The sequence below is a fragment of the Gossypium hirsutum genome, chromosome D11 (genome assembly GCF_007990345.1).
Source record: "Gossypium hirsutum isolate 1008001.06 chromosome D11, Gossypium_hirsutum_v2.1, whole genome shotgun sequence".
In the NCBI taxonomy this organism is placed as follows: Eukaryota; Viridiplantae; Streptophyta; class Magnoliopsida; order Malvales; family Malvaceae; genus Gossypium; species Gossypium hirsutum.
In genome coordinates, this window is record NC_053447.1 from 51036010 (window position 1) to 51060039 (window position 24030).

The window sequence follows — 24030 nt, forward strand, 5'->3', positions numbered from 1 at the left end:
CAAGGGCATCGCCATATTAGGTGGGGGAGAATATCACAAACTGCGCAAATGAGCCCGTAACTAAGGCACACTTGGATCTTATTTTCAAGGGGTTATGTGGCCTAACTGAGCTGGCCCATTGCTCAAAGAGATTGAAGGCCCATCTACATAGCTTGGCAAACATGGGAAGTAATCTTAGAAGATTTGCAACCTTTGAAGATTTGATTTTGTAATATTCAAAGATTTGATTTGTAGATTGTCTTTAATCTTGGCCATTGATGTATTTTAATTTGTACCATTGGATTTAGAGGAGCTCAACTATAAATAGAAGCCTTTCCAATCATTTGTAATCAGTCCTAGAGAATTTTCAAAAGAATTCTCAATTTTGAGAGTTAGGCTGACTTAGGCAGATTTGAATAGAAGAAATTGCCTAAGGTTGCGCAAATTGCAAGACGAAAATTCTGGCTCCATGACACAAGCTCAATGCGTAAGAACATACAAAACCCCTAACATTCTAATATAATGCACATAAGTTCCATGAATAAGTATGTCCACAAGTGTTTAATGGTTGCACACAAGTGTCAAGCTTCCATTAATCACAAAACACATCTTGTGGCATGCCAACTATATCCAAACCTTTTCGAATTTGTGTAATAGGGGTTTAAATAGCATAATTTTACACATTTCTTCAGTATAGTTAGCATACATGCACATTAACAGTAAAATATTGACATGAGCAATTACATTACCTATTCCATCCATTATACATTACCATCACAAAACTTATCTCAATCATATCATCATTTAATTCAAGTTTAATTTAAAATAAACACTTAACAAACTTGTATTCTAAAACAAATTTAATTAGCACAAATCAAAGGTTGCTGCTCTTCAACGACTTTCTCATTCACTCTTGCCTTCGACGATTCAATAACTTCCTTAGCTACAATTAATATTTGAATGTTTAAACTAGGTTACACATATGCTCTCAAGAAGAATTTCCTTCAAAAGCTAAACATGAGATGCACTCAATTGAAACACAACTATATAAAGCTCTACTAACCGAAACTCTCACAACTCTAAATCTATTTAATGGAAATCAATATTTTTATTAGAAATATGTTCCGCAGACTCTAAAATATCTAAAAAAAAAAGCCTAACATCGTCTTCTTCCTCAAGTTCCTAAACACTCAAAGTGACAATATTCTCAATCAAAACCGAAGCTCTATCCTAACTCATTTTTTGTTTAACCCAATACATACTAAAATCAGTTTTTTTTTAAAAAAAAATTCTAGTCTAAAAATGATTAAAAACATACAAATTAGAGTTCTTTTCCCCCAAGAACGAAAATCGCACATAAGTATGGTAAAATAGAAAATCATTTTAGAAATCATGTTTAACGATTGAAAAATAACGGTTTAATTATAGAAACCACTCACTGATATTGAAATCTTGTTTGGAGAATCAAAAGTTTGCTGAAAAACATTTTGAGGAAAATCTAGGGAAGAATCAATGATGTGTTGTTAGAAAGAGGACGAGGAACCATTCCTCCTTTAATTTAAGAGATTGGGAAATATGATAAAATGACATCGGAAAAATCCACATTAACCTCACAAATTTTTTGAGCCTCACAATTTAGTCCTAAAGTCCCAATTACTAATTCTATATAATTAAACTCTCTATAATTTTAACTAATGACAAACTACCCACTAATAATCTCTAATTCACTACCACTGGTAATCCTGAAAATACTCGATTTAAATATCCAACTCAAAATCAAAATTTTTGACTTGAATGGGATTTGGTTGTTACACTTACAAGCTTTAAGTTTGAGTATTCCTTTCATAGTGCATAAACCTGATTCGAAATATCACAAAGCTTTGCATAGAATTCTATTAGGGTCTCATTCTTTTTTGTATCTTTAATGTCACAAAATTTGTAGTCCGAATATAAAGTTTGGATTTCTTCACAATGTTGGTTCCTTTGTAAGCAATTCCAAGAGTTGCCCAGCTTCTATGGCAAAGGTGCATTTAGAGGTTTGCTTGAATTCCTGAGAGATAACTCCATAGAAGATTTCATTAAAAGCCTTCGAATTACCATTGGCCAATTTTTCCTAATTGATTCAAGTAACTTTAGGTTTGAGAGTCATTACAACAGATACATCGGCTGTCGGTGGTTCCTAACTAGACAAAATTGAGTGGCAAGCTTTTTCATTTATGGATTTTATAAAAGCCCTCATCCTAGCCTTCCAATGTTAAGAATTCAAGCCATCTAAAATAGGGGGTTTGGTAACTAATGAACCTTCCATCTTGATTACTAATCAACAACATGATCTCCACTTAGTATGCCATGTATTTAGGTCTAATACCACTTGAAAGGTCGTTCATTTTTTCTAGTTAGATATTTGTTCGGTTGCAACTAGATGAAGCAACTATTAGTAGTAAAAACATAGATGAAGACTAGAAAATTATTCACACAATTCCAAAACTTCCTACATTTGTAGGGCCCTGTCCAAAGGGAAATCTACTATAAACAACAAGTACAAGTTGTGATTTAACTTCAACTCACTCACCAAGTTGCAACCTAACTCTTATACTTTGAACTAGATTACTCTCCCTTTAAAACTTTACCCTTGAAAGCTTAGATGTAAAATGAAGAACAAAATTTAATTTATTTACAATTTTCGCACTAAAAACTTGTCTCTAATTGAACAAATAAAGTGCTTTCACCTTTTCATACTTACTAACCTAAACAAGCCATCAATATATAAGCATAAAATGCTTGTTTAATAACAATTAATTTCAATCTCTAATTCCACTAAAATAGTCACAAAAAATCTTCAATAAAGTGTACATTCGGCAAAGATATTGTTATCATCAAATTTTTTTGAAGATTCAATCTCTTACTTATGTGAACTTCAATTGTATTTGAAAGATTGAATCTAATCTTAGCTTGGCTTTATTTCTTGCTCGAAAAATCTTCATTGATGAGCTGTTAGAAATATTTAAAGATCATCTCTTAAAAGTCCAAATAGATTTGTTCAAAACATGTCAATCAAATAAAATATGCTATAATTCTTTACAATATATTCATTAGGTTGCAATTTGAGTTGCATCTTACAATTACAACCATCACCAATATTATTATTTATTGCTAGAATAAGATGCAAAAATGGTTAAGTTGTAATAAAAAACTCATTTAAATTTTTGAAATTAAAAAATTAACTAACAAACAAATTTATCAATTAAATCAAAATTTTAACATGGAGTTTTTTTTTAAATAATTGTTTTGGTTTTATTAATGGGATAATGACCAAGCAATAAAATAATATACAAAGTGAAACAAAGGAAAGACACACGACAAAATCTAAGCCTAAAAAGTAAAGTAAAATTGAAAAGCCAACAGAAACAACTTAAAAAATCTCAAATTCCAAAATCAACATAGCTTGAAACCCTAAAATTAGCAGAAACAAATAGCCATATCCTTGCAAACAGACCAAAATGATTAATCTCCCCACAAAACACACCGAAGGGGTTAAGATAGGGAGGGAGATTGAGGGAATCCTTTTCCTAAATCATGAAACCCCAATCCAAAAACCCAACAGAGGAAACTAACTGACAGTGGATCAAGCCAACGTCGATCCTCCATTGCAACTTCCCCAACCTCTAAAAGGGCATCTTCCACTCAGAACCGATCAGTTGAATCTCTTTGACCCAGCGTCGCCATTGCATGCGTGACAGAATTACATCCTCGAGGCACGGATTTGAAATGAAAAAAAACTCAAAATTTCTCAAAAGAGCTTTCACATCCTAGGTAATCTGCCGAAGAGTTAAGTAATCTTCATCATTTTTTTTTGCAATTTCAGTATTACAATTTTTAAATCACTCCCTACGATGACTCACCGGAATCCCATTTCTTGGATAGACTATAAACCATGTAGGACTGCCATTGCCTTCGCTATACAAATTATAGAAGCCCAAATATGGATATGATACCTTAATCCTAAAATTTTCCCCATATCATCTCATATAATAAACCCTGAACTCGCTTTATTTCTTGGTCTGGAGTAACCTGTATCAACATTAATCTTGACCCACAATGACGGTGGGGGGACCAATGGACTATCGCAAGAGGAGAAGGGTGTCTCAACACAGAGCTCAGTCCCCGATATTTACTTCCATAGCTGTGAATAAAGGTAACAAATTCATTTATGCTCTGCAAAATTCCCTCATGGAAATATTTTTTTCGTGCATAACATAACACCCAAACTATAATAGCAGCAATTTCTTTATTATATGTGGTTGAATGTTCAAACTTGCCTCGACCACCACTTTAGGCCACTGGAAACCTAACTTTCCCTAAACCTACTTTGTAAAATAGCGATCACGACTAGCATGAGTGGTTGATTCAGCTTCCAGCTGACATCGTAGACATAACTATCCTACTGCAATTCTTTTACAGTATAAAATTTGCATGGTTGGAACATAATTTTTAACAAATTGCCAAAGAAGAATTTTAATCTTTAACGCACAGTTTATGAGCCATAATTGCTTAAAGATAAAACGCTCAGTAATACTTACAGCACACGGACTTAATAAAGTTTTATAACCACTACGTATTGAATATTAGCATGTATGCTTACCTAACCAAAAATGTTTATCATTCTGGCTGTTCATTGATAATGAGATGCTCATAATGGTGTTCGCCTCTTCTTTTATGAATAGAGATCTAATGAGTCTAGTATCCTAGCTTTTCGCCTCTTGTCGAATTAAATCACTGACTCGATCCATCCCTGCAACTCATTATGTGGTGATTTTCCCCATATCCTTACCTGACAACCAATAATCTTCCCATATTGACACCAAGTGACCAGAACCAATCCTCTATTTTATCCCCGATTTCAACAAACCTTTTGTACTCTAAATACTCCTCTATGTCATAGATGGATTTGAGCCTAAATTCGACTCAGGGAAACTTGTGTTTGGGTAATACTTCCCACAAATCAATCTTGTCGAGAGCGATCCATAGTTTTCAAGCAGCCTCCATCCATGTTTCACTAAAAGAACAATGTTGAACTTTGCCAAATCCTGAAAACCCATCCTCCCCATCCTCTTTAAAATAACATAATGTCTCCCATGAACACCAATGCAACCTTTTCCTTCCTCCAGATTTTTGCCACAAAAAATGGGCCATCATAGCTTCTAGCTCTCTGAAAAAAAAATGACATAGCAAACATTGGGATGGCTTGTAATACTGAATTTATAAAAACTTCTCGTCCTCCAATAGATAAAATTTTTGAGCCCCAGCTATTTAATCTACTTATACATCTCTCCTTTAATCCCCTAAAAGCCTCCATTTTGTTCCTTCCTATGATCAATGGGAACCTCAGATACTTCTCAGGATTTTGAATAGAATGCACCCATAAAGTGTGACACACCTCCATTCCTTGAGAGTGGGACACATTCGAGCTAAAGAAAGCTCTTGATTTATCAAAATTTACCAACTGGCCTGAACTATCAACATATTTCTCCAAAACCCTTTTTAAAGCAATCGCCCCTTCTAACGACGTCTCCCTAAAAATCATAATATCATCAGCAAATAATAAATGAGTAACAGTAGGCGTATATCGGTTAATGCGAATTCCATTTAGTCAGCCTTGTATGGATGTCGTGTGCAATAATGTAGATAAGCCTTTGCTACAAATTAGAAATAGATATGGGCTAAATGGGTCCCCTTGACACAGCCCACGACCCGGTCGGAAAGACTCCCGTACTTTTCCATTAAGCATAACCGAGTACGAGACTAACTCCACAAATTTCATCACCTTTTCGATCTACCCATCTGAAAAACCCATCTTCCCAAGCATCCACCTTAAGAAGACCCACTCAACTTTATCGTAGGCTTTGCTCATATCTAATTTTAGAGCAATAGATCCCAATCTTCCATTCCTCTTATTCTTTAAGTAGTGTAATATCTCGTAAGCCGCTAGAATATTATCTAATATAAGCCTTCCAGGTACAAAGGTGTTTTGAGCATCATCAACACATAAGTAAATCACCGACTTTAATCTATTCACAAAAATTTTTGGGATAATTTTGTAGAGAATATTACACAAACTTATCAGTCTAAATTGAGTCATGTTTTATGGGTTACTAACCTTTTGGATCAAAACCACTCGGGTCCCATTTATCTCTGTAATGTCCTGCTCATTGGCCAAAACTTCTATACAATATATAGCCACCTCCACCGCCACAATGTGCTAAAATCTCTGATAAAACACTGCACCGAGTCTATCCTCCCCTGACATCTTTAACGAACTTATGGACTTAACTGCATCGCATACCTCTATAACCGAGAAATCTCGTAACAAATTTTCATTCATATTTGTCAAAATACAAGTCTCAATACCTTGCAAAACTTCATCAAAACCCATCGAGCCCTTCTAAGAAAAGAGAGAAAGAAAATAATTTTTGGCAATCTTCAATAGATCCAAATCGCCCTCATACAAAGTGCCACTCTCATCTCTCTTATTTGGCGTATGATTTCTCTTCCTTCTGCGTGAAACAAAATTATGAAAATATGTAGTATTTCTGTCATCGCTTTTCAGCCAGTTGTCCCTTGCCCGTTGTTCCTAATAAGCCTCCTCCTTATTAGCCTCCAAATTTAGAGCTAATTTCATGTCTACTGTCTTTCTTAAAATTTCATCTATAAGGTAGGTGTCATTTAACTACTGGAGTCTTTTCTGTAAATCATATCTTGTTATTGAACAATTTTTCCATAATGTATTGAACCTCTCCTAATCATTGTGGTACCTCACCAATAGTGGACTCCCAAAGCCATCGTTCCTCAATCTCAAAGGACTCCTTCATGATCCATACAAAATCAAACTTAAAATGTGTTACCCAATTATTACTCCATTTTGGACTCGTGTTTAACAATAAAGGACAGTGATTAGAAAAAAGAGTGGACCAAATGTTCCAAACTATAATTCGGGAATCTTACTTTCTATTCGTCATTTGCTACACCTCTATAAATCTGCTCCCGAATATTATTGTCTTTAAAATGTCCCCTCTCTCAAGTATACCACTAACCCCAATAACCCAAGTTCGTCATAGAGCAGTCCTCCAAAACCGCCCTGAAGTTTCTCATTTGCCTTTCTAGACGTGGCAAGTGACCTTTTTTTCAGTCGAGTATGCAATCTCATTAAAATCTCCTATTATCATCAAAGAAACATTCGGTAAATCATCAACTGTCTTAGTAAATTCCATGATTTCTCTCAAAATCTCTCCTCAGGCACTCCATAGAAACCCGTACAACGCCAAGTATTTTCTTCCCCATCATCTTCTATCATCACGTCAATGTGTCTTCCCAAAAATGATCACAAAACTACCCTACAAGTTTCTTTCCAACCCAACGCTAGACCACCACTTCGGCCATTCAAATCCACATTTCTTTCTAACTACAACCATTCGAGATGCACTCAACTTCGTCTCAATCAAAAAGACCACAGATGGATTTAAGCCTCGCAACATGTGTCAGAGACGTTGAATCATCCGAGGTCTCCTAAAACCTTGGATATTCCAACTTATGAGTTTCATTATGTCGGCTGGCCTACTTATCAAAGCTTGCCGATATCATAGTTTCTGAGTTTTGTGCCAAAATACCCATAATTTCCTTTGAAACATTTGAATCCCCATTCTCTACCTCATTCAGTTTCGTATGTGGCCTTTTAAAACCTTCCGAGTGATGAATCGGTGTATCCTCCCCCTTCACAAGCGACATTTCTTTGTCATAGTTAACATTACTGTAATGACCATTAAGTTCTAGCCCGTGTCTCCCTTTGGGCCTACAAGCCTCAATACCATCTCCTTATTCAGTTGAATTTGGGATACATTAGAATTCAAGGCACCCAAAACTCCTTGGTTTAAGGGATAAGATTTGAAAGAATCACCCTTAATCCCATCCGCATTGATTGTGGAGTTTCTAAAATTAATCCCTCTTCCCTCCCTTTCCTCAATCAACCATTTTCTCTTCCACATGGAAGCCCTCTACGACAGAGCGTGTAAAGAAATATCCCACAGAAAAACAATCTCATGCTTCGGTGTTGTAGCCTGCAATGGACAGAAACTTTTCCCATGGATTAACTTCCCACACAAAAAACAAAATAAAGATAGTTTCTCATAAGCGAAATGAGCTTATGCACATGTACAATTTGGAAGCATGAATCTCCTCTTTCTGCATAGTAGCTTACGCACATCCAATCTCACCCTGATATGCATGGCTTTCTTATTCCCTACTTGAGGCGTTATAACATCATACTTAAGAAACATCCCAATAGACTTTCCTAAATGTTTTGCAACAATTTTTGACATAAAACTATGTGACATATCATGAGCCAAAACCCAAAAATTAACCCAATTTAACTCAACACCCAAGGGGTTCTTTCCCTTCACCAGGCGGTGAAGAATTAGCAGACAGGAGTTAAAACTCCAAGGTCTATCCTTCTCAATTCTATCCACATTTGCTTCGAGGTAGAAACGAAATAACTAGTGACCCTCTTCTAGATCTGAAATGGAAAACCCTCCAATTGAATGCCAAACATTTGCAAGAGTCGTCCGAATTGCTTAGAAGTTTACAACGCTAGAAGTCAAGAAAATTCCCACAAAACAATTTTCATATGTAAGATCTTTCTCCACTGAATCCACTCTTAGTTGGAGTGTATCCTCCTCCTCATCTTCTAACGACAGATCCACTGTCGCTTTCTCCATTCAAAGTACACACTTTACCCAAAAATAGAGAACCCAAAGAAATCAAAATCACAAAGACATGCAAAAAAGCAGAGACTGCTAAAAAGCAGAAAAATACGTGCCAAAGCGACAAATAAAATATTTTTACAGCAGAAAACATGGAGTTATTAAACACTCTATTAGTAATATATTTATATAACTTTTTTCAAAATAATGGTTATTCATTAAAAAAAAAACTACCCCAAAGAAAAAAGTGAAAAAAAGAAAAGAAAGAACGAATGCACCATGCTATCAGTTATTCATCAAAAGAATATCGATACAGACACATTTGTAATACAATTTGGAGGTTGATGCAACCAAACCATATTTTGCATTAAACTCACATGAGCGACCACAACACATGTAGGAATCCACATTACATAAATCTTAACACGTTGGTCTATTATTATTATTGTTATTATTATATTCATTTCGTAATTTGAAGTTTTTATTTCGTAATCATATCGCATAATTTAAATATATGCTTTTATAAAAATAATTTATAATATTCAAAAGTTAATTATTTATACACGAGTTTCATTTATTAAAATTTAAAAATAGATGTTTGTCTATAATTAATATCAAATCGTGCAAAAATGATTGTTCATGCACCTTGGGCCTAGGTTTTAAATTCACATGTACCTTTTTGTCTATTAATTGTATTCAGAATCGATGACACGTTTGATACGACAAATTCTCGAGAACCATAATAATTTAATTCATCCACCTAAATGATCCCAAAAGTTACACCAATCCAATTTTAGGACCCATTTTTTTATCTATTTCTTTTTTATTAAAATTTTCTATTAATCCCTGTACTTTGTAAAAGTTATAGATTTAGTCCTTATACTTTAATTTAATCATTCTTAGCTCCTATATCTTTTAAAATTTGAAATTTTAATCATCGCCAAATAATAATTGTTAAATTCATTTTGTTAAGTTCTGTTATTTCTAAAATTTGATGTGACAAACATATCATCATATGTGCAATACTATATGAGTTTGTTATTTCCACATGTTACTCACTAAAAAATTAGTAATGGATTAGCAACTTTCATTTTCCTCTAGATTGAAATTTCAAAATTTGAAAAATATAGGGGCTTAGAATGATTAAATTAGCGAATATAGACTAAATTCATAATTGTACGCATAGTACAAAACTAGTAATTGAATTTAAACAAACTGATTTAACTATTTCTATTTTGATCAGGTCTAAAATTTTAAATTTTCAAAAGTATAGGGACTAAAATTGAACAATTCAAAAAGTACAGGGACTAAAATGATCAAATAAAAGTATATGGACTAAATCTATAAAATTTTCAAAGTATAGGCACTAATAGCAAAATCTAACCTTTCCTTTTTCCTTAAATATTAAGAAAATGCTGCTATTTCTAAAAAAAATAGGGGGCCTTAAAAAATAATTTTTTTTTGGTGAAGCCAAATAATTTGATGCCACCAGTTTCCAATGCGTGCCAGTATCCTTTTTTTTAATTTTTAAAACTATAAATAAAATTTTTCTTATTGGTGGAGCCATTCTAAATGGGGCCAGCACTTTATTACCCGATTTTTTAATTGTGGTTATTTTAATTTAAAAATTTTTAAAATTAATATTTTATTTGGTGGAGTCATTCTCTTTGGCGGTGACCAAATTGGTATATATAACCCCCAATGGTAAATCAATCTAAGCTGAAGGATATTTTTTTTTTGCTTATATTTTGTTAGAGGATGGAAAGGGAGAGAGATGATGAGTGTTTTTTTTATGTATTTGTGTTTTTGTTTATTTAGTAAATTTTTTTAATTTGAAGGTAGTTTTGTTTAACGATAATCTGATGGAGCCCCGACACCGGTAAATTTAATGGTTATTTTTGGTTGCCGATTGTTGTGCGGAAGCATGTAAAAGAGTAAAATTATTGTACTAAAAAATCACACTAAGTTCAATTCCCAGGAAAGAGAGGTGGATCACAAAGATCACTTAAGTACCAAGTCTTTCCTAACCAGAATATCCCTCAATCGTAATTTGATAGCACAATAAATCACTACAATCACACTCACAATTCATGCAGAATAATACAATAAAGAACACAAGAATTTAACGAGGTTCAGCAAATTTTGCCTACGTCCTCGGGCACTACCAAATATTTTTCACTCCAAAATACAAGTGAGAATTTACAAAGAGGGAGAGAGAAAACAATGCCTTAAGTAGAGAATGACAAATTTGGGATGATGATGAAGAGAAATGGTTCAGGGATCAAAATTGCAATTATCTTATGTCAAATCTCAATCCCACTTTTGGTGCCTTAAATCTCAGATTTTGATACTCATATCTTTCTGATACCTATATCTTTCTGATACTCATATCTTTGACTTTCCATAAATATGGATGATTTCCAATACGGTAATTTATTCGTAACGAGTTCAAATTGATTATGTAAGTCTTTTCGTTGGTTGTGGTAGGACAATAACGGGTTCAAATTGGTTATGCAATCAATGAGTAGATTATTCGGGATTCCCTGGGTCAATGAGATGTTTGAAGGTTTCAAGGAATCCCAAATCGAACCGCACAAGTGAGATCATTAATATTAACCGCGCGGTTAAACAATTTATTTTTCAATTTGTAAGACACAATGATGTCGGTCTTGAACAAAATCATTTAATTATGTTTTGTTTGTAAGACACAATGTTGTCGGTCTTGAACAAATTCGCTTAAGTTTTTTTATAGTATTGAGAAAGTTGCTCGTATTGTAAAACTATATATTGTAACTCAAGGGAAACTATTTTAGAATGTTTGAAATGTAAATTTATATTTTGTAAAATATAATTTTTGAATTATATACATTTATTTTGTAAAATAAAATTTTCATTAAATCATTTATGTAATGTGAAATCAAAAAAATCAAAGGGACATTTTTAAAGAAAGACTGATAAGGGATATTTTTAATAGAAATCAAGAAACAAAGGGCCAAAAAATAAAGAAAGTTTAGAAAAAAAAAGGGAAAAAAAAGGAAAGTGGGAAATTGAATTGGCAAGAAAAAATGGTAAAAGGGTTTATTTGTAAAAAAAATAAACTAGGACATTTTTAAAAGAAAAAATGGAAGGGTTAAAAATAAATATTATGACCGATCACATTGCATCAGTCGCATCAACCAAGTCAACGATATGATTGGTCTGGTCAACTTAATAATTAATGGTTGGGGGTTCTCAAAAATAAAAATTAGAAGGGGAAATGAGAGATGAGACGACCAGTGGCCATTAAAAAGGAAAGGTGGGGCTTTAGTCCCCCTTAAAATTTTGAAGTAGAAGAAGAGGAAGAAGAGAAAAGAAAAAGAAGAAGAAGAGTTGTATCTATTTTGAAGTTAATAAATACAAGATAAATACAATTAAGGTATGTATAACTATTTTGATGTGCATGTATTATATTAGAAGTAGTTATTGTAATGTAATAATTAATTATATTTAATTTATGTATTCTTTTTTAAAAATTATGCAGATATCATAATATCTTCTTGAGTAAACACGGATCACATTTCATCGAGGATAAACAAAATAGTAAAATTAATTATAAATTAAATAAAAAAGATTTCGTTTTGGTTTCTCGATTTTTCTTGCTCAGCGTTATTTTACCCTACGTGTTTTGGTTGTATGAATTTGATCTCTATTCGATTATTTTTAACTTTTTTTTTTTTGCAAGTATTAAGACATTAAAATTTTATGTTAAAATGGTTATTATATTTTTGTTAAATAGTTATTATACGCAAATATGTAATTTATTTAATTATACGCATATATATTATCATGCATTTGAAAAATTTTATGTTAAAGTTAAATAAAATAAATAAAAACTACTTTATTATACGCAATTCAATGGTAAGTTAAAAGTAAATAATGAAACCAAATTTAGATTAAGGGTCCCCTCTCAAAATCAGGTTTGGAAAGTCTTGCACTTATCTGTTTAATTTTTGGAATTATTCATTACTACTCTATTTTATTTTATTTAAATTTAATATAAGTTCTAACTGTGGCATTATTAAATAAGGTGCATGGAATCTATATATATTTGTAAGTATGAGTTATTGAGGGATCAAATTTAAAATTAGTGTTACAAAGATAAATTTTTTGATAGAGGGGTAAGATCATTTTTTTTTTGAAAAAATATCAAGAGGTCAAAGCTACAAATTTTGTATTGAATTACTAATTTTTAGAAGGGCTCAATTTTTTTTACTTCATTTAAGGAAGGAGCTAAAAAAAGGTTAAATTAATTTTTTTTCTGAATCTTATTTGAATTATTTTTTTATTAGCAAAATTCAATTTCTTTAATGAATTAAACAAATATATAAATAGTATATAGTAGTTACGGAGAAGTAAATAGGTTTGAGAATTAATTGAAAACATTGACAAGTTTTGTTGTGCATGAAAAAGTAAGGAATGTCCTAACTAACCCATATGTAAGTTTGCCTTGTGAATTTTCTTCTTTCCAGGTTACCAAAGATTCATTTGACAAGTTCCAACTTCAATACCTTCCCGATGAGAGACAATTTTGATTGATCGATAGAGATAAGATCGAAAATAAAATTAATCCACACTTGCTTAAAGGTAAGCAAAGTAAGGAAACTTTAGCAATTGAATCACGACAATCCAATTTGAATGTTATTGAGAAAATTACCGATGACTTAGTTTTCGAAAGATCTCCGTACATTATTTCGATTAATTGTCATTCTTTGATTGTTGTTGATGAATTTGTCTCAAGTAGTGTCATGAAGAGTTTTTCTCATGATGTGTATTGTGTTGGTAAGTCTGTTGATGTCGTTAGATTAAATCGATGTATACAAAATTTGATTGTGTGTGATAAAAAATTTTCACGTAAAATGCTTAATTTGTTTGATTGTGATGGTTATGTGAATTCTTTAAACCTTTGTGCGAAATCCTCATGTATGTGCATGCCTGTTCGAATGAAATTTGAGAGGTATGGTTGTTTGAACATAAGTATGCCTAAATCTTATTTGTTTGACATATGTGAATTGCTGTTGAAAGAAAAGTATTTATTTTATTAAAAAATAAGTGATCAAAACCATATGTTTAAACCCGGAGCATGTTTTCCTAAGTTCTTGTTAAGAGAAGGTAAACATCTTAATTTTATTTGGCATAAATGTGTTGGCCCCTTCCATTTGCTCCTAGTTTTATCATTATTTTCGAAAACAAAACATTTGAATTTTGATGACTTGCAAAGTCAAAATCAAATCTTTGATCCCAAAGTTTGCTCTATATTATGTTTTAAAGGATTCGAGCATGTTTTGCATGATTATAACTTTCAATTGCTTCATTTTCCTTATATGTTACCGGGCATGAAACTTTCGAGTCAAATTGAAATGGTAAGAGAAAACTTTGTTTTTGATCCCGGAGATTATTATTCTATATTATTGCTTAAGGGGTTTGAGCTATGGAATTTTGTTTTCCAAGATTATAACTTTCGAATGCTTTGTGATTCTAGTTTGTTGCCATCGATGAAGCTTTTGATTCATTCTGAAAAGGTAAGACCAACTTATAACTTTTATTCTGACATTGGTTTATGCATTCCATTCTTAAATAGGATATCGAAAATTTATTTTGTGCCTATAATTTATAATGTCACTAATTTGTTTCATTATTGTGTAGGTGACAATTTGAAATGGTACCCTTCTAAAGAGGGAGGGCATGCAAATAACCTTCTTTCTTTTCAAACCATTTGTAATTCTCATGTTTTTGGAAGCAACATTGTTAGGTTCAAAAACAAAGGGGTTCGTGATCTTGAAAGATTTTTCACAAGCAAATGGCCCGATTTGAGGACAAATCAATTTCAAGAGGGAGGGTATGATGCGAGCACGACCGCATCATGTCATGATACAATTCGACAACATCAGAATTGGCCCAAGCACGAGGGGCCCAAGTGCAAAATGAAGTTTTAGTTTCAGTTTGTTAATTTGGTTGCTGGAAAATAAGGATGTTTATTCATTTTAGTTACTTTAATTAATTTAGTTTGAGTCTTTAATTATGTTATAATTTGAACATCATTAATATGAGTTTTTAATTATGTCATAATCTGAACAACATTAATAAGTGTTTTAATTATGTCATAGTTTAGGACATCTTTAATACATGTTTTAAGTATGTTTAAATTCGAACATCTTTAATGGTTGTTTAATTTCCTATATATTTAAAATGTGTCAAACTTTGTTTAATGTGGCATTTACCTATCTCTTTAATGTGTAACAGGTTATTCACATAGGCTGCTACTAGGAAGTTTCCTTCAAGCTGTTCGTATGGCACAAACACATTTAAGGAGCTTCATGCGTCACAAGCATCAATAATGAACTATATGCACATTCGGGTAATATTCAAGGTGGTTGTTTGAATGGGAAAGGCTTGACTTTTCAAGCTCTATCCATCAAATCGAATTCATGTATTCATGCAAGTCATAAATTGGAGAGATTTATAGCCATTCACAAAGTACATGGATGGATGGAAGCAAAGGGAGGAGTTCCACATTTAATTAGCAGCATTAAATTATGTTCATACATGTAATTATTCAAGAGGGTCAAATCTGCCCATTCATGCACTCTAAAAGGGGCTTATACGGTTTAAATGTCACACATTGAGTCCACAAGATACATGCTTCAAGTTTATGAACAATCAACTCATTAATTCAGCCAATGTACCAGCACATACATGCATCAAAATTAAGGGATGAATCAGCTAAATACGAACTGCCCATTCATGTGTTCAACATGTATTAAAGCTTTAATTAAAGGAGATGCATGTCCCATGCATCTATCATTCGACCAAGGGGGATTAAAGAAGAATTAAAGGCTAAACATCATGGAGGATGAATCTGCAAGATGCATGTAACTAGTTCATGAACCTACAGGCCATTAAAACACCTATTTATGAGAATGCATGTTCCATGCAAGTGCATGAACGATCCAAGGAGATGAATGGGACTTTTGGTGATCATACAAAGCACTTGAAGCTTTCTTCTATGATAAGAATTCATGCACAACAAAGAGAGGAAGAATGTGACTCTTTAAGTTAAAGTTCATGTATGAAAATCATTCAATGAGGTGCATGAACGTCCAAATACATGCCAATACAAGGAAGAATGTCCATGAACATCAAAGAGGAATGAACAACCATTTATATGCATTTAAGGGAGTTCATGAATCATTCGGTTCATTGTATGGTTTGTGTACATGAACTACATTAATGGCTGAATGTTGGTCATTCATCTTCTTTTATATTTTCCTATAAATAGTTGTTTTGTAAACATTTGGAGGAACTTTTGATAATTTTATGAATTACAAACTATTTGTGAGTTGTTCAACTCTTATTGTTCTTTGTGACTCAAATTGGCTTATCTAGCTTGTTTAGTGGCGTCAATCTGTTTCTTTGTGAACTTATTACTCCAATGAGTGTGACATTCAAACTATACCTACTGGTTCTTATCTTCAATAGATAGAGGGTCACGGTCCTCTTCTTCTACCATTGTTCACCTTAAAGCTCTTTAAGAATTGGGTATTTATTCCTTAATACTGGTTCATTCTTCCGCTTTAAGTTCAACATCCATCCATCCATCAACTTTATCATCCTTCTATTTTCATTGTTAAACTTATCTTCCTTTGAAAATAGTCCTCTTTGTTAAACGAAATCGTTACTGCTTAATTTTACGATCGGGAAACAAGCGACTCGATTCCATCAACAAATACGAGATCGCATCATTTGGACTTGTTGGGTCAAGTGATTGTGTAAATCTTAACCCATTATCGTGGGTTGGTACACGGGCAAATCTAGGGGGCTGGTAGGGGCCCAACCCCCCTAAAATGTAAAATTGTTATCTAGGCCCTTAAGATATTTTAAAAAATTTAAATTAATAAAGGTAAAATTACACTTTGCCCCCCTAAAATTATAAAAATTCAATTTAATCCTTTAAAAATTATAAAGATATAGACTTTAAAAAATTAAAATTTCATCCGACTCCCCTAAAAAATTTTTCTGGCTTCGCCCTTGGGTTGGTATAAAAATAAATCCGGAAATTTTATGTTAGGGAGAGATAAAAAAGAACAAAATTAAAAAATTTTAAGGTGTCAAAATAAATTTGGAAAAAAAATATTTGATACATTACCCGTTAAGTTTTTAGACTCCACAAGTAGAGGTAGGGGGTTGACAAGTGTCCTATAGGAATACGGTAAAATATTAAAAAATTATAATAAAAAAAACACATGTCTTGGAGTATACCACCAGTATACCAAATACTCGCGCAATAATTTTTTGAAGTATTTTTATGCTAAAAAATTATTGAATGACAAAAAGATTTAAATGAATTACTAGGTTGGAGAAGCCACAAGTTTGAGGCCGATTGTGCGGCTCCTTTTAAATTTATCTTTAGTTTTAGAAGATGATATCCAATAAACTCCAAATTCTCAACATTTGCCATCCCCGGTTTCTTTTCAAATTACAACCCATACATGTAAGTAATATATAATTGAAAGTGTGATAATGAAATTGAAGACTACAAATCGTGTGAAGCCTTACCTGTTGATTGAAATTTCTAATTAAGATCGTATCCAAATCACGATTTTTTATGCTTACATTTGAGACTAGAATCAAAGAAGAAAAGTAAGACTACAAATATATCCTGAAGAATCCATTGCCAAAAACAACACGATGAATGAAAATGTTTTTATAAAAGGACCAGTTTATCTAATCTCGATTAAATTTCCTATCAGATTAATAGCAATTATGTGTGGACTAAATCAATCACATGATATGGTAGTTGCTCTCTTGTTTTGAAACTAAACAAGGAAAAAAGACGAACAAGAGAACTTCATATGAAACCAGCTTTGCTTAAGCAAAAAAAAAAAAAAAAACAAGTGACAATGACAAAGAAAGGATAAATAATTTCTTCTTATCTCATCCTTTAATTTTCATTTTAAAGTTCAAAACCACCCTTTTGCAATCGATGGATCCTGAATTTTCTGGCTGAAAATAAGAAAGTGAAATGGAAAAGCAGCTTTGATTTTTGATTCATAGTATACATAATGATTGCCATATATTTGTGTATATATATATATTAGTTTACTGCTATCTGTATCTATCAGAAATTACAATGAAGAAGACCACCATTTTAGGGTGTGAGGTGGGAAAGCCTCATAAAGTTTGAGTAAACCAAGAGCTCTGGCTAGTCTGAGAAAGAGAAAGCAAAAGTAAATGACTAAGAGACCACCCCCAAAGAACCTATCCAATCTCATATTTTTTCTTGGCAAAATTACCAGTGCCCAAAGCAAGCCTGCCATTAGAAATCCTAGTGTTTCATAAAGAGAAGGGTCCCTAGGAATTTCAAATGAAGAAGGGTATTGAGACCATGATGACCAAACAAATGATACCCCCAGACCCACCAATGTGTTAAACATGGGCCCAGCATAGCACCCAGAGATTGCAGTTTGAACTCCATCTGCCCCACCATTAATTGCCATTGCTGAATTAGATATTAAGTCTCCAAGTGAATTTCCCCAAGCAAGGACAGTGAGCCCCAGAACTGAAGGACTTATCCCCAAGATATTCCCAAAAGAAACCAATAAAGATACTAGTTCCTCAGCTGTAAAATACGTCCAGGTCACACTCATTAGAAATCCTCCAATAAGCCATGGTAATTGGCACCTCTTTGGTGGGCTAGACTTCTTGGTGGTCACAAAGGCAAGGTTCCCCAGCACCATTCCAACCAATCCTGCAATCATATAGGTCACCAAACTGGTTTTGGAACCCATGGTTTTTTCCCTTTGAGAATTGCATAGTTCGGCCAACATTAATGGTGCTAATGTCACTGAAATGACTGCATATGGCTTGGACCATCTCTCCTCATCGACAATTGGAACGGTCAATCTCCTTGGCAAGTATAAAGGTAACTCCAAAAGATCCAGAAACTTACCGAAGTAGTAAAAACTTGGTGAATCAAAGTTGAAAAACTTTGTGGTTTCGTCTTGGTTTTCATGAGCTCCTTTATCCACCATGAAAGATTTTTCATCACTTGCATAACCAAGTAACGGTATACCAACCTCTCCAATATTATCATTGCTGTTTGAAACAGAAGAAACTGGTACGGATTCCATGTTCCTTTCCTTCTTTTTGTTGAAGAAATGTGATGCAGAAACAGCACAAACATACAGGAAGTAGATGGAGAGGAAAGAAATAGCTCCCCACAAAGTGATTTCACCAATAAAAATGATGAACACGAGGGTAGAAAGTGCTAAAAGGAAGAAGAGGATGTCTCTAATGAAGCTCGGCTCATCGATCGGAATCCGATGATGGCTAATTGTTATGCTAATAACCCCAACAACAGCACTAGACACAAAGAAGGCACCACCCAAGACACTATTTAGGCCAACACCTGCATTTCCAGATCTCGTGAAGGAAACAATACTGGCAAAAACATCAGAAGCACCGTTGCCAAGTGAAAGGAGGGTGACTCCAGCAATGGCAGGGGAAAGCCTCAGGATTTTAGACAAACTCTCCAAGGAAGTGCAAAAGTACTTTGCAGCAGTATCACCCAATAAGTAGAACAAAACAAAAAGCCAAATAAAGAGTACAAGATGGCCAAGGATCGGAAATCTGCCACAAGTGCAATAAAAAATCTGGAGATAGTTTATGTATCCCTTAGGCCTGCACCCGATTTCAGACCTAACATACAAGCACTTATGCTTATAATCAGTGAAGTCATGGAGACTGGCGCAGCTATCATTGTTGCTTCCATGGGGGATCAAAGAGTGGCTATTAATGATGGGAATTTGCTCATTATTCGATTGACCAAGAAAATCATAAGTTATGATAAAGAAGAAGAGGAGGAAAACAAAGGATACATTAAGTAAAAGAGGGAGCTTCTTAACCAGAAACAATGAAGTTGCCATTCACAGGTGATAGAACAAGAAGCTTTGCAAGAAATGATGTTAAGGGTGTGGATGTTGAGATGTGGAGTTCATGGTTACTGAAGGTTCATTCTTGGTGGGTAAGTGATGGGTTTTCTTTCAAGCTGTGTTATATGGAGAGGTGGGGGATATTATCCAAGAAGCAAGTTTTGTTCAAAGTAATAAGACTAACAGTGAATAATGAATACAACTGTTGCATTTACTCAACAAATAGCATATTAAAATGTACCAGTCAAGGCTTAAATCATATCATTTTCCAGCAGCAAAGCAAAATCCAAAACACACATAAATCTGGATTTTAGCTTGGGCTTTTTACATAAGTGTTTTAAACCGTCCAAATCTACACCATTCAAGTAATGTTTGAAAGATGAGAAAGTGGGAGAAGATATGTCTATTTTTTCTGTTCATTGTTTCAGGTCCATCAAGAGAACATGTAAATAAAACTAGTGAAGTCTCGGTGGATTTCTGTATGTTTGTTTTAATATATATTCTGGAAAGGCAAACCTTTAATGGCTTGCTTATTGATTACGAAGTTGGAACCATTTTATGGCTTGTACCTCTAATGTAATATGTACGATGGCAAGGAAATTTCCTAATGCCAAAGCTTCAAAAGGAAGTAAAAAAAGTGAATAAACCAATTAAATATCTTAAAATTACAACATTTGAATCCATGAAAACTTAATACAAAGACTTGGAAGTTTTGATTGCGTTGATTCATCCGAATTGGTATACCAACCCTTGCGTGTGCTACAAGTATTTGGTTTAACAAATATGGGATTTTCATGGGATTCATGAAATTTGTAAAAAGAGAACACATCTGCTGGAACGATATTAGCAATTAACATGGGCTAATGGAACAGAAGCTTGGGTAGTACTTGAAATTTTATTCCCGGGTCTCTTTCACAAGTGAGCTTCATAGATTTTCATTTTCTTTTCCCACTTTCTTTTTTCTATTCTATTTAACATGTAAAAATAAAATATTGTATATATGATCTATAATTTATAATACATCAGGGTGAGCAACTGAATCCCTAATTACCTTTTAAAGTTAACACTTTTATTATCTTGATATACCTTTAAACCTCGAACACATATCATCATAATGAATCATCGAAACCAGCCTCCCTACTCATCATTGTGGGGGTGAAGTCAAAAAAATTGTGGGACCAGAATTAAATTGTATATTTTTAAGATAGTAAAAATGTAATTTTACTATTTTAATAGTCTATATTTTTATAATTTTAAAAGGATTAAATCATTTTTTATCATTTTGGGGGACAAAGTGTAATTTTACCATTACTAATTTAAAATTTTATAAACTATAAAGGGCCTAAATATAAAATTTTTCATTTTAGGGCTAGTAAGGGTCTGATTCACCACTACATCATTGGGTCCCCCTCACCCAAACATTTTCCCAAGTCATACCACTTGCTCTTTCCACCTAACCCTCCCCATGTTCTTAGTTAAGAACTTGGACCGCTCGTTCCTCCTCGAAGGTGGACAAGATGACAAGTCCACCCGCCTAACAAACTACCTCATTAGACACTTGCTTTTTAGGTATGAATGCTTCTAAGTGTGAACACACATCTAACAACAAATGGGCCCTGTTAGAGAACAATAACAACCTCGTGCTGTCTAGAACCACTATGTTCGCACGTACACTATGTCAGTACATCCGATGTAACATCCTGCCAATTACACTACAAGATAAAAGGATTTCTCTTATAAATACTTTCCCAACGATGAAGAAATGATCGACCTTTTAAGCCTTGAATATACTTCGAGCAATCACTCTCTTCCAACAACCAATTTGTCATTTTGTCCATTTTTTACTTTTCGACTCTTTAGTCGGTTTCCTTAACACCACCACATACTACTCTTTACATCTTTTCTTGTTGTACATTGTATCAACGTATCTAAAAATGTAAATTCATTATTTTGATTAAAACTATTAAAAATAAATTTCCCATATTTAATATTGATTTACATTAAAATTGATAATAAGTTTTAAATATTAATTTCACTAATTTATTTTAATTTAAAGTTAATTAAACCTTTTTATTTAAGTTTGTGACTTTTATTTTTTTTAAATCAAATGAACAAAACATATAAAAGTAAATTTCATTATCTTAATTAAAACATATTAGGTTAACTTACAATTAAATCATTAAATTTCAAACTTTTAAATTGAAATTTTTAAATGAAATTTGTCTCCAGAAAGTTTTGAATATTTACCAATTTATGGATGAAATTATAGTAAATGGATGCATAATAGAAGATTTATATAATTTTAAATTTTTACATAAGCCATGGATATAAATAAATTTTTTTTCTCTATAACAATATTTCACTATAACAACCAAGTTTATTGTTGTAGAATTGATTTTTTATATTTTATTTTTATCCTCTATAATAACTTTTCATCTCTAACAACAACAACCATAAACTATAAAATACACCTTTTATTAAATTAATTCTTTATAACAACCACTTGTTTCAAATTTTAGTGAAGTTAATTTTATTCCCGAGTGCAATAAAAATAATAAAGTTTAATTAAGATATTATTTCAATAATTTTTTAACTTTTACATATAAAATATATTAATCACATTTAATTAAATGAAAACAATCCTTAATAAATGAAATTACATTTGTAGTTTTTTTTAAATATTATCTAAATTTCACTAATCAATATTATTAATGTATTATAATTTTTATTTTAAAATTAAAAAAACCAAATAATATTAAATATTGTTATAGAAAAGTTAAATGTTTTTATAAATGTATAATAGTCACTTCTCTATAACATTTAAATTTTGACAAACAAACGAAAATATTATAGAAAGGGTTAATTGTATAATCATCTTTTATTAACAACTATCATTATCTAAATTTTGACAAACAAACGAAAATATTATAGAAAGGGTTAATTGTATAATCATCTTTTGTTAACAACTATCATTAAACATATAAGGTTTAAGTTATAATAACTTAGTAGATAATTCACCACTAAGTTTGAAATTTTATTTTTTATTTAAAATTAAATTAATAAATATTTTAAAAAACAGAGATCACATAATATCAATCTAAATTAAAATTAATAATAAATTTTAATTTATTAGTTTCGTTATCTTATTTGAATAAGTAAACTCTTTTTTATTTAAGTATATGATTTTTATTAATTTATTTGAATTTAAATGAATTAAATATATAAAAATAAAATCCATTATTCTAATTAAAATATATTAAGTTAACATACAATTAACTGATTAAAATTTAAATAGGGATAACACTACAGGGGTAAGCAGGGTTCTACCCCTAAAATGAAAATTTTCGTTTAATCCCTATAAAAATTTTGAAATCATAAATTAATGTAAAATTATACTTCAGACTTCTAAGAAGATAAAATTTAATTTTAGTCCCACAAAAAATTCTGAAATAATAAGTTAATACAATGATAAAATTATATTTTAGCCCCTTAAAATTTATAATAAATTTTAGCCTCACTAAAAATAAATATCAGACTTCATCCCTGACTCTAAACTTTTAGATTACTTTTTTAATATACAATTTGTTACACAGTTTGTACAAGCCCATTTTTTGCCCGGCCCAAAACCCAAATTTCTACAGCCCAAATTCCCAAGCCACATAGCCCAAATTAAACCCAAACTAACCCAAATTGAAACCTAGCCCAACAAACCCAAAAACAACTAAAACATTTCACCAAAAGAACCTAATCCCTAGCCCTAGGGCGCTGCAGCCCTTGCTGCTCCCATGTGCGCCCTCGGCGCGCACACCGCCCGAGGTCTGCCACCGCCAGCCACCCTTACACCAAAATAGAAGCTTTCTGTCCCCGTTGACTTCGCCAGAACCTGCAAGCAACATGAAAAAAGAAATAGGAGCAGCATCAAGAGCAGAAACAGTGAAAAAATATAAAAAATTAATATTTCGGCTTTAAAAAACCCAGAAAAACGATGTAATAGGGGGATTTCGATGGAGAATACAAAAAACATTGCTGAATCAATAAAGATGAAAAATCTTTGAAGAAAGGTTCTTATTTCCTTTTTTTTCATTGGGTCTCCGAATTTATTTATTTATTTATTTATTTTGTTTTTTTTTCTGTTTTTTATAGCACACATATATATATAAGATAAAAAAAAGGGGAAAAGTCGAGGGGAGTCATTACCTGCGCCGTCGCCGGACCTAAATCGGAAAAGGGGGGTTAAGGCCTCTCCTCTTTGATTTTAGAGATTGAAAACCCATATTCGGGTTCATATTGGAACACGGGAAAAGGGAGGGTTTCCTCACACCGCGTTGGCC

The 24030-nt window shown here is 32.6% G+C and overlaps 1 protein-coding gene and 1 long non-coding RNA gene across 2 annotated transcripts; one reads left to right on the top strand and one right to left on the bottom strand.

The window, feature by feature from the left end:
* Nucleotides 1–3267: 3267 nt before the first annotated feature.
* LOC107913613 (uncharacterized) lies at nucleotides 3268–11578 on the top strand. Its single transcript, XR_001688576.2, has 2 exons — nucleotides 3268–4174; nucleotides 11220–11578. It is a non-coding gene; the product is annotated as an uncharacterized lncRNA (long non-coding RNA).
* A 6208-nt stretch (nucleotides 11579–17786) lies between these two features.
* Nucleotides 17787–20234, bottom strand: LOC107913611 (cation/calcium exchanger 1). Its single transcript, XM_016842262.2, has one exon. It carries the CDS (start codon nucleotides 19691–19693, stop codon nucleotides 17894–17896), a length of 1800 nt encoding a protein of 599 aa, XP_016697751.1. The 5' UTR covers nucleotides 19694–20234; the 3' UTR covers nucleotides 17787–17893.
* Nucleotides 20235–24030: the final 3796 nt, after the last annotated feature.

Bases quoted from the DNA above. Each gene is read 5' to 3' on its own strand.
- LOC107913611 (XM_016842262.2), bottom strand. From the start codon at position 19,693: ATGGCAACTTCATTGTTTCTGGTTAAGAAGCTCCCTCTTTTACTTAAT.